The 10,247-nt window shown below is 46.9% G+C and overlaps 1 protein-coding gene and 1 long non-coding RNA gene across 2 annotated transcripts; one reads left to right on the top strand and one right to left on the bottom strand.

Moving 5' to 3' along the window:
- Positions 1–126: 126 nt before the first annotated feature.
- Positions 127–1,530, top strand: LOC135304590 (uncharacterized). Its single transcript, XR_010365909.1, has 2 exons — positions 127–256; positions 1,165–1,530. It is a non-coding gene; the product is annotated as an uncharacterized LOC135304590 (long non-coding RNA).
- LOC135304589 (UDP-N-acetylglucosamine transferase subunit ALG13 homolog) lies at positions 1,249–4,002 on the bottom strand. The gene is made up of 4 exons (XM_064427176.1): positions 3,841–4,002; positions 3,300–3,459; positions 2,977–3,115; positions 1,249–1,716 (listed from the first exon to the last, which is right to left on the bottom strand). The coding sequence occupies exons 1-4, from the start codon at positions 3,919–3,921 to the stop codon at positions 1,605–1,607; spliced, it is 492 nt and encodes a 163-aa protein (XP_064283246.1). The 5' UTR covers positions 3,922–4,002; the 3' UTR covers positions 1,249–1,604.
- Positions 4,003–10,247: the final 6,245 nt, after the last annotated feature.

The raw sequence follows: 10,247 nt of genomic DNA, 5'->3' as shown, positions 1-10,247 counted from the left end.
TAATGAGGCGCCGCTAATGAGGCACCGCGCCCACCTGCGGGACGGGACAGCCCGGCCCCGGCCCCCCGGGTCCCGCCGGGGCCATTTTAGGTGGTTTGGGGACAGTTTTGGGAGTGCCCGGCTCGCGGGGTGGGTGCGTGTCCCAGGGCGCCCGCACGTGCCTTGGCTCAGCTCGCCCCTTCAGCTTCATCGCTCGACCAGCGCGAGCATCGCTCCGGTGGTTATCCAGCATTCCCTCCGTGCTCCCGGGCTGCAGGTGAGTTGCTAGCAGTGGGTTTGAAATAACTCCATTGAAATTGTTAAGGGAATTAAAAATGTTAGTGGCTCCTAATCAAGTATTTGGGGCAAACTTTTGGGGGATTGGCAAAACTGAGCCTTGCACAGCTCTCCGGCCTGATTTATTCCACCCGTGCTTGATTTGAATGCTTCTATGTGCATTTAACTTCCTCATAAAAATTGTATTTAAACATCAGATGGGCCAATTCAGGAGTTTAATTTTGTTGTTGTAAAAAACAAAAGCACCACCCCCCCCCCCCAACGAACAATGTCCTTCTAGGAAGGGTAATTAGCACCAATTATGCACTTCTAAAGTTCTAGAGCATTAAAAGCCCTTGAACATTTTGAAGTTTAAACCCCCATTTGGTTTTCAAAATATTTACTTGAAGAAATCGATGTAACACATCATGTCAAATCCGATACTCTGCATGGGAAGCTGTGATCAGCATCAAAGAATCCCAGAATGGTTTGGGTTTGCAGGCACCCTAAAGTTCATCCTGTTTCAACCCCCCTGCCATGGGCAGGGACACCTTCTAAAATTCCAGGTTGCTCCAAGCCCCAGTGTCCAGCCTGGCCTTGGGCACTGCCAGGGATCCAGGGGCAGCCACAGCTGCTCTGGGAAGCTGTGCCAGGGCCTCCCCACCCTCAGAGGGGAGAATTTCTTCCTTACATAAAATCTAAAGAGGAAACACTGGGTGTGCAGAGGTCCAAACAGAGGGGTTATGATGGGGTAACACCATGAAAAAGGAGTGATTGTATTGCCAAGCCCATTCCTGTCCTGTGTTTTTGTGGGTAAATCACCCAAACAAAGGGCAGCAGCTTGGCAGGAGGTTTGCAGCTTGTGACTTTTTTCACCTGGATTCACTACATGCCTTTTTCCCTTTTCAGGCTTAAATACCTCCGTTTTAAGCTCTCTTTTCAGTGCTTCTGTAAACACATGAACCAAGAGGAAGGCATCTGCAGAACATCACAGGAACATCAACAAAGACAATTTATTTCCACCTGTACTTGGCAAAAAAGGTCAAGAGACCACAATGCATATGTCATGCCTGTAAAGTAGTTTAGCTTGTCCCCATCACTGGAATTACCATCCCAGTGCAGCTTTTATGATATAAATATGTCTGTCCATGCCACTAGACAGTTCATACTCCCTCTTTATTGGCATTGTACTCTCTTATGCATAAAGCTAAATGAATTTTACACTAAATTGGAAGCCATGTAATATCAGTTAATATTAAATGGTATTTTCTTTGAGTGTTTGGCCCAGTTGCAGATCTTAAGTGAAGAAGATGAGATATTTTATTCCAACTTTTTAATTTCTGTTTTGTTTATTGTAACCCAAAAACTGTATCCAAGAACGAAGCAAACTTTTCTGGCTGTCCAGGAGGAAAAGGTTTCAAAGCTGACAAGTCCATCGACTGCAGCGTCTCCACAAGAGTGCTGTAAAAACAGAACAAAAGCAAAAATTAAAGAATAAAGAGCCATCCCATAGGAATTTTTTTATACAGTTTTCTTTCTATGCATCCGTATGTAATTCTTGAGCATGGAAATATTAAATAAGGATATGTATGGAAAGGAAGAGAGTGCCCAGAGCAGCAGGCCCCAGCCAACACTGTCTCGTAGGCAGCATTGCTGAGAACAACTTCCATCAGCTTTCAGAGACAAACTCAACTTTTAAACTTTCTAATCTTCTGTGGCTGCAGTGCTGGGAGACTGAACAAGATCTGAGGCTCTGCTCCATAAACCATAGGAGGAAATCCATCCTATTTGAACACGTGGCAGAGTTCTCCCCTGATCAGAGCCAGAAAGAACAGCTACATCAATCTGTTCCTTGCTATTATCAGGCTGCAAATAGGGCTGAAATGCTTGGCACTGCACAACACAAAGAAATAAAAATTCCAAAGCTGACAGAAGCACCAAGATAATGAGTTTAAGACACTTGATCAATTTAAATGCCAGGCCTGGTCTGTTCAGAAAGCTTTTCTGAAACATATGAAACTCTGCTTGCAAGGCAAAGGAACAAGATGCAGCTAAGTAATGGGAGTTATATTTTTTCTGCCTTCAGTTTAAAAGTAATCTGTTATTTTTAGACTGGAGACAATCACAAGTAAAGAGCAAACAGTAAGATACAGTCAAAACCAGGAGAAGAAATGAACCCAACAGGAGTCAGAATGAACTCTAAAAAAAAGGAGCTAGGGGTTTTAGTGATGGTGGGATTTTTTTCATGTGTTGTTTGCTTGTGGGATGGGGTTCTTTTTCTTGTGTGTGTTTTTGTTTGTTTGGTTTGGGTTTTTCTCCTGAAGTGACAGGCAGTAGATCTGTGCAACTCCTTGTCAGAGGGTATGATGGATTCAGGAAGTTTGGTTAAAAGGGCAGCCTGAATGAGTACTTGAAAGACAGGGGTACTTAAAGATACTAACCAGATAATACCTGCTTTATTAATCCACTGAATCCATGTGTTTTTCTTTTTTTAATCTAAATACATATACCCTCAAATGGTAAAAAAATAATTAGAAGAGGTTGTGGTCAAAAGGCTTGGTAAGTGTGGTAAATTACTACCTAGTGTTATCCTATTCACTCTGGAAAATATCCAGATGGAGATTACAGAGAAGGTTGTACATTTCCTTGTTACAGTCTCAGTTCTGCAGCCACATGGACTGAATGCTCTGCCCAGCAGGAACAGCTGCAGCAGCTCCATACCTGCAGTTACAGTAGAGGACATAGCCATCTCTGTGGAGCTGTTTGGCCAGCTCAAGCTGATGGTTGTCCATCAGCTTGTCATTTATTACTACTATTAGTGGTTTTCCTTTCTCTAGAGTCTCCAGGCAGCTACCAGCACCTACGAGAGAAACAGAAAACATGGTGAGAGATGAAATATCCCCTTACTTGCTGCTAAAACAGGGGAGCCTCTTGAAGAACCCAGCTGTAGCTGTGCACCTCAGCACTCCCAGCCAGCCCACCCCTGCCCGGAGAGGCTCCATCCCACGGACCTCCCGCAGCCGCAGGAAGCAGCGGGGCTGTACCTGCGTGGCTGATGACCAGGTCAGCGCTCTGCAGCTCCTCGGCCAGCGAGTCCTTGAAGCGGAACGCCTCCACCGCCACGGCCGAGCTGCTGCTGGGCTGCGGCAGCGAGCCCCGGCCCACCTGCAGCACCAGCTTCTGGTACCCGCGGCTCTGCAGCGCCTGCGGGGCACGGCACGGGTGAAGGCGGGGGATAACACGGTGGGGAAGATGGTGGGGACGGGGGATGATGGGGAGATGCAGGGTGAAGGCGGATGAAGAGAGAGATGGAGGGATGATGGGGGTGGAATGAAGGGGATGAGGCGGGGATAGAGGGGGTGTGTGAGGGATGTGCCCAGCTCCCGACTACCCCGGTAGCGCTGCCCCCTCCCCTTCCTCCACCGCTTCTCCCCCGGGAACCCCCGACCCGCCCCGGCGCTCTCAGGCACCCGGCACCGCCGCCGGGACGCGGCAGGGAGGGCGGGGCAGCTCGCGGCGCGCAGGCGCCAGCCCCGGCAGGGCAGGCCTGGCCCGGGGCCGGTGTCGGTGTCTCGGCCGGCTGACCTGCAGCGCGGGCGGGGAGCGGGCGGTGGCGATCAGCTCGTCGAAGCTGGTGGTGCCCACGGTGACGAACACGGACTTCATGGCCGCCGGACGGGACGGGCCGGCCGTGGGGCCGCCAGGGGGCGCCGCGCGCCCGCGCAGAGCTCCCGAAATGGCGGCCGGGCTGAGGGGAGGGGAGGGGCGGGCGGGAACGCCTCCTTCCCTCACGGGCCCGTCCCTCCCTGTCCTTCCCTGTCCCTCCCTGTCCCCTACCGTGTTTTCACGGATGTTCCCTTCCCGTTTCTGAGGGGCTGGTGCCACTATGGCGTGGGTTTCTTCCCCACGGTGTGGCACCTCTAACGAGGCCACTGTTCCGCAGCGTTTAGGGGTGTGTTTCAGGTTTTTAGACTTTCAAGGAGAAGAGGAAAAATTTAATTTGGAAAAGGGATTCTGAAAGTTTTGGCCTGCGCGTGTTATTTCAGCATTGGGGACCCACATAACTCCTGGCCAGCCTGTCTGGGTGTGTTCAGAAGTGCCATTGCCAGAGTAGGGCCACAGCCACCTTTCCTTTACAGACTGATACTGGCCCAAGCCTCCCACAACACTTATTGGGGGAGTAACACTTTAACTTCTATCCCAAAATCATGAATATTAGATGTGTTAACACAGTCATGAATATTAAATATGTTAAATGTGTTCACTGAAGAGTAAGAATGACCCTGAACAGTTGCACAAACCGAGCTGGCAGTTTTGTTTCTCAATAGTAAGTGTAGCACGATGCACAATTTGCTACAAAGATAAACCAAAGTTAGACATCTATATCTATTCATTCCCAGAATTAAATTCAACATGAGGTCACAACTGTATACACAGTTGTGCATACATGATGTTCGAAGAAGGATGCGGCTGTCTTGAGGAAACCTCTGATTGCCATGTTAATGCCTTGTTCACAATGCTCATTAGCCCCCTGTTGTTTTCATTTAGCATAATGAGCCACGCTGAAATTTATTTATTTTTTTATTAAAGCAAGTAGTGCTGACAGTAGACACTGTCTGGGGGGAAAATGCAGCATTGTTGGTGTCCTGAGTGCACAGGGACTTAGTGGCTCTGCCCAGCCTCATCCAGCTCTTGCTGTTGTCCCTCAGGAAAAGGAATGTGGGAGCTGAGGGTGGCCACAACACCAGCCAGGTAAAGACCTGACCAACAGGGCATGGTCCAGTGACATTTCCAAGGACATGCACGCAATGTCAGCCCAGGAAACCCAAACAGCAGTTCAGGAGTAGAAATAGCAGCAAAGACATGCACAAGTCACCTCTGTCATCCCAGCATGAGCAGGACATGGTTAGGTGGGTTCGGAGGAGGGCCACAAAGAGGCTCAGGGGCTGGAACACCTCTGCTGGGGAGAGCTCAGTGTTCAGCCCGGAGAAGAGAAGACTCCAGGGAGACCTTAGAATCCCTTCCAGTGCTTAAAGGGGCTCCAGGAGAGAGCTGGAGGGACTTTGGACAAGGGCCTGGAGTGACAGGACACAGAGGAATGGCTTTAAACTGAAAAAGAGCAGATTTAGATTGGATATTGAGAATTAATTCTTTCCTGTGAGAGTGGTAAGGCCCTGGTACAGGTGCCCAGAGAAGCTGTGGCTGCCTCTGGATCCTGGAAGTGTCCAAGACCAGGTTGGATGGGGCTTGGAGCAACCTGAGATGGTGGAAAGTGTCCCTAACCATGGCAGAGAGTTAAAACTGGGTGAACTTAAGGACCCTGCCAACCCAAACCATTCTATGGTTCTATTTAAACCCCAAAGTTAAACAAAGTCCCAGTCCAAGAGTGTGAGTGGAAGCCCCAGCTGAGACTGGCCAGACAATTAGTCCAGTTAGGGCCCTGACAGCTGTGGGATATGAAGGGAGATTTGGGATGAAAAGGAAAATGCTAAATTTTTCAGGTGTTGCAGATGAGGTTCAGCACCTGGTAAAGGATAATTCAGTGTTAGTGGTTTTGGTTGGTTTTTTCATGCGTCACTACAAGTCAGTGTCCTCTGCAGCTAGCACTTCCAGCTTCATGCTGTATAGGGGCTAGAAGAAAAAATATTCACATGTAAAATTGCAGTGACTTAAATTTGTGTTGGAGTTTTCACTGGAGGATACATTCCACTTGCACATTGGATCAGGCTTGTTAGGGGTGATTTTTAAATGGAAGAGAAAAGGGAAAACCATCCATTAAGGGACTCAATTTCATGCTAATTTGTACCTGCTGTTTTAATTAGAAGTTGTGTAGGGCATAAGTAGAATTTTGCCCATGAGTGCTTATGCTGAGGTCTGTGAAAACTACAGATCACTCTCAAAATGAGGTACTTGGAGCTGAGCCTGTGCAGTTTTAAGGCAGGCAGAGGTCGTGTAATCCAGGCTTGGTGCTGTGTCTTGTTTCATTGCTGCCTCTGTGACAAACCACACCGTGGCCACAGAGCTGACCTGCCAGGGACTTGTTTGCAGTTAGATCAGCTCACGGGGCTGCACAAGCAGCACTGCCAGCACCAGGGAGGTGGCAGAGCTGTGGTACATTGCATTTAGTCTGTTTTAAACACTGGGGATTGCACCTCTGTTCACCCTTTGTTGTCATAACCTGCAGGCACGTTCTCTGAGCCCTGTGGCTCGGGCAGCTGAGTGCCTGTAGCTTTGGGGCAAGCCTGGTGTGAGCCTAGCCCTGCCTGGGCTGGGCAGTCTCTCTCTGCAGTGCCAATTGTCTCTCTCCAGTCTGTGTGTGTGTGGTATGAGCAGGGACAGTCCAGAACTAGGGCCTCAATCTGACATCATGTGGTCCTGGACCCCAGGGAGGGGCTAGGACGGGGCTGAAATGGAAAATAGGTTCTTGTGAGAGCTTGCTCCCATCTGTGCTTTATAGGCCATAATTTATATTCTGATATGTGATATTTTCTTCCTGTGACAACATCTGGGCAAGAAAGTGAAGATGTCATGAGTGCAAGCTGGTTTTTGTTGGGAAAGGAATGACAATCCCTCCCCTCTTCTCCTTAGCTGGTGTTTGAAATGTTCTGGATGGCTCAGTTTTGAGCACTGTCCTTTGTATTCAGTTGAGCTTGCCACGATTTGCCCACAAAGCTCTATAATTATATTATTCAGGGGTAAGAAGCAAATGAAAATAAACTAGTCAGCTTACATCTTTGTGTCTGAAAACTACATCCTGCCTTTAGTTTGCTCTTGAAGTCTAAAGGCTGAACCCCAGTTGTGGAGATAAAACTCTCATGACCCTTGAAATGCGTGGGCCACAGTGTATCAAATAATGAATCATGAAAAAATATACACCAACAGGAAGGCAGGAAACCTGTGTGAGTCCACAAACTTTGATTTTCTTTGAAGGAAAAAAAGCTAATGACTGGCTAGTTATTGACTTTGCTTTCCCTTGTATTTTGTGCACAGATTGATTCTCCATATGGCTTGTGATATAATGCTGCAGCGGATGACATGAAGCACAGGAGAGCAATTAGACTTCTCACACTAAATTTATGTTTTTTCTATGTTTATAAATGTGCAGAAAGAGTAAAGGTAGTCTTACTTCTGTTTCCTATTTGCTTTATAATAATTTGAGCTGAAAAATATTTGCTTCCTTTTCTGTGGGGAGCTTTGAAAATCAGATGGAGGATCTTTAGGGGAATAATTCCTTCATATTACTGTAATTCAGAGATGCTTGGCCTGGGAAAATAACAGAGTAGCATTTGTCAGGCAAATGTCAATTTGAAGTATTTCATCACATTTTTACATCCTTTGAATTGTGTCTTTGTGGGCTTGTTATTTAGCAGCTGGATTGACACAAAGGCTCAGGCTGACTGGAAATAGGGAGATGTTGGATCACCTCCTCCTCAGGAGACAGACACTGAAGCACATGAGGAACCCTTCTGACTGAATATCTCGCATGTAGAGTGGAGCAGGAGCCTCTGTGGTGCATGTGGAGTGGAGTGGTGCCTCAGCCAGAATGAGTGTCCACCAGCTGACAGCTCTCATGGATTTTTCTGAATTTGCCACATTTTGTGGTGTGCCTTGGAGCCCCGCGTTCTGGAATTATGGAATCATAATTTTTAAGGCCTTGCATTTCTGAAGAGGAGAGAGAAAACCTCTCAGTGACTCTGAAGACACAAACAATACTTGTTGGAGATCTATAACTATGTATCTGTTTGTTACTCCTGTTGTGCTTCGTATTTAAACAATGTAATGATTCCTGGAGACCTGAGCTTCAGGAAGCTGAGTGTTTACTCATTTATGAAAGTAAATGGCCTTTGCTCTCCGATGAAGCAGGAGGGCATCTCTGCCCTGGGATACAGCCCATGCTGTGTTTCAATCCTCGTTACAGGGACTGTGGCTGGGCTGATTGGTACCAGCCCTGGAGCTGGATCCTTCCTGATACTCAAGGCCTCTGCTGGTTTTCTGTCATAGATAAAATGCTCACCTTAAAGAACCAGAAAATGGACTTCATATCAAATAAATGAAATTTCTCAAAGCTGGCAATTTTCAGCAGTGTTTGGGTTATTGGGAGATGAAATAAAATAACTTGAAGGGCGGTGGCAAACCAGGCCAGTGTGCAGAGGTAGGAGGGAGTCTGAGGTCTGTTGCAGGGAGGACTCAGTGTTGTGATGTCTCCTGGTAACTGTTCCCCTCAGCTCCCCTGGGATCCTGCTCTTTGCTGTCTGTGGAAAACACTCGCCACCATTCCTGCCTGCTGGCCACCAGCACACACCTCCACAGCAGTCCACTGTGTGAGCACCCTGCCACTCCATATTCCTGCATAATCCCTCTGACAACCAAATCTATTAAAAATTCATTTTCATTCAGGCAAATCAGACTCCCTCAAATCAATTGAGCTTTGTTCTCTGAGGGCAGCTTGTGCTGGTGCAAATATAATCAAATCCTGAGGTGCCTTGCATGCATTTTTACAAGCACTGAGATGGAATTCATGTTTCAATTATTCTTTTTGATGTGCATTTTTAAAGGAAATTAGAATATTATGCTCAAGTAAACCAACAGTTTTAGACCTTTACGAAGGAACTCCAAGTGAGCCAAATTCCTTTTCCCAGACAGTCCCAATTATGCAAGTACATACAAATATCTCTGTTTGACATGCAGCATAAAAATAGGTAAGGAGGTGAACCCAGTGTGAACTCAGACTAAATTTCACTTCTGTCCATTTGCCTGCTGTTCTCCAGAAGCTGGCTCAAGACAGCAGCAGTTTATGTAGACAGTTTGAATTGTTCTCCAGAAGTATCCAGGGACTCCTAAGTCAGTCCACTGATGAAGTAAATGGATTTTGGAAATATGCAGACTAGCTGAAAATGCCCTACAATGAATGAAAAGCTGCTCTGATTCTGCCAGAAAAGCAAAGGGCTGTTGGGCAGACGTGAGCAGTGGTGTTTGCACCAGGAGAGGGCTGCCTGCCTTCGCTGCAGTGAGGGCACCCAGCCTGCAGGCTCCATTTTGCTCCCTCTTTCCTGCATAGATTAGCATCTTCCCATTTGCAAAGCCTGATTTTAATTGCCAAGCTGCCTCTCAGAACCAAAGAGAAACGGTGAAAACATTTGAGGTTCACTTCCCAGCCGACCAACAGCCACAGCCAGCACAGATCTGAAGGTCTGGAAATCCAGTGATGCTTCATGGACTGAACCTGCCTGCTTGCAGCCGGTCCTGTTCAGAGGGTCTGTGCCCTCTGCAGCATCCCCTGCTGCTTTGCAACAGCAGCAGGGGTGCTAAAAGCACTGACAGTCATGATTCATCTCTCTCTGCTGTTTGTTTGTGCTAACAAGATGATAGCTTATTATTTACAAGCAGTCTAGTTTCCATTAGACATTAGGGATCACAGCAGCCACAAGATACTCAGCAAAACCACTGAGCTCAGTTTGGAGATTCTTTAACAGCTCTGGGTCACCAGGTTTTTTGTGTGCATGATATACAGCATATACTGAGAATACCAGAAACACATTTGCATGCATTTCCTGTTTATGGCCTTCTTTTTATCACCAGAGATGCTAGAAATGTTTTATGCAGAGGCAAACCAGGAGGTTAATGGTATGCAGTGAATTTCACAAAGATGAAAAATTGTGGCTCTTATTTTTTAATGTTCTACGGATATATGCAGAGAGACATGTAAGAGAGATCTAAAGTCGTATTTACACTGGGAAAACTGTTTTGAGTGTGTGTGCATGTGTACTTTAAAAATAAATCCTCTTATTTGGTATTTTCTATTTAGGTGGATCTTCTTTCAGGATTTCTTGTGTCATAATTCCAGGATAACATTAAGGTGTTCAAAATAAATCATCATTCTACAACTCACTGGGAGATGTTGGACCAGATTCATCCCAGGTGTGACTGAGCTGGCTTCGATCTAAATCAGAGCTCTGTGTTACATTTGGGAGAGCCATTATCACTGCATGCAC

This window comes from Passer domesticus, chromosome 7, assembly GCF_036417665.1.
Source record: "Passer domesticus isolate bPasDom1 chromosome 7, bPasDom1.hap1, whole genome shotgun sequence".
Lineage (NCBI taxonomy): Eukaryota > Metazoa > Chordata > Aves > Passeriformes > Passeridae > Passer > Passer domesticus.
This window is presented reverse-complemented; position numbering and strand designations above follow the sequence as displayed.

What these genes read in the sequence shown, in the direction of transcription:
- LOC135304589 (XM_064427176.1), bottom strand. Translation starts at nt 3,921, where the DNA reads ATGAAGTCCGTGTTCGTCACCGTGGGCACCACCAGCTTCGACGAGCTG. An exon ending in GCTCCCCGCCCGCGCTGCAG is followed by an intron (nt 3,460 to 3,840) that starts GTCAGCCGGCCG and finishes CGTGCCCCGCAG; the next exon opens with GCGCTGCAGAGCCGCGGGTA. An exon ending in CCTGGTCATCAGCCACGCAG is followed by an intron (nt 3,116 to 3,299) that starts GTACAGCCCCGC and finishes TTTCTCTCGTAG; the next exon opens with GTGCTGGTAGCTGCCTGGAG.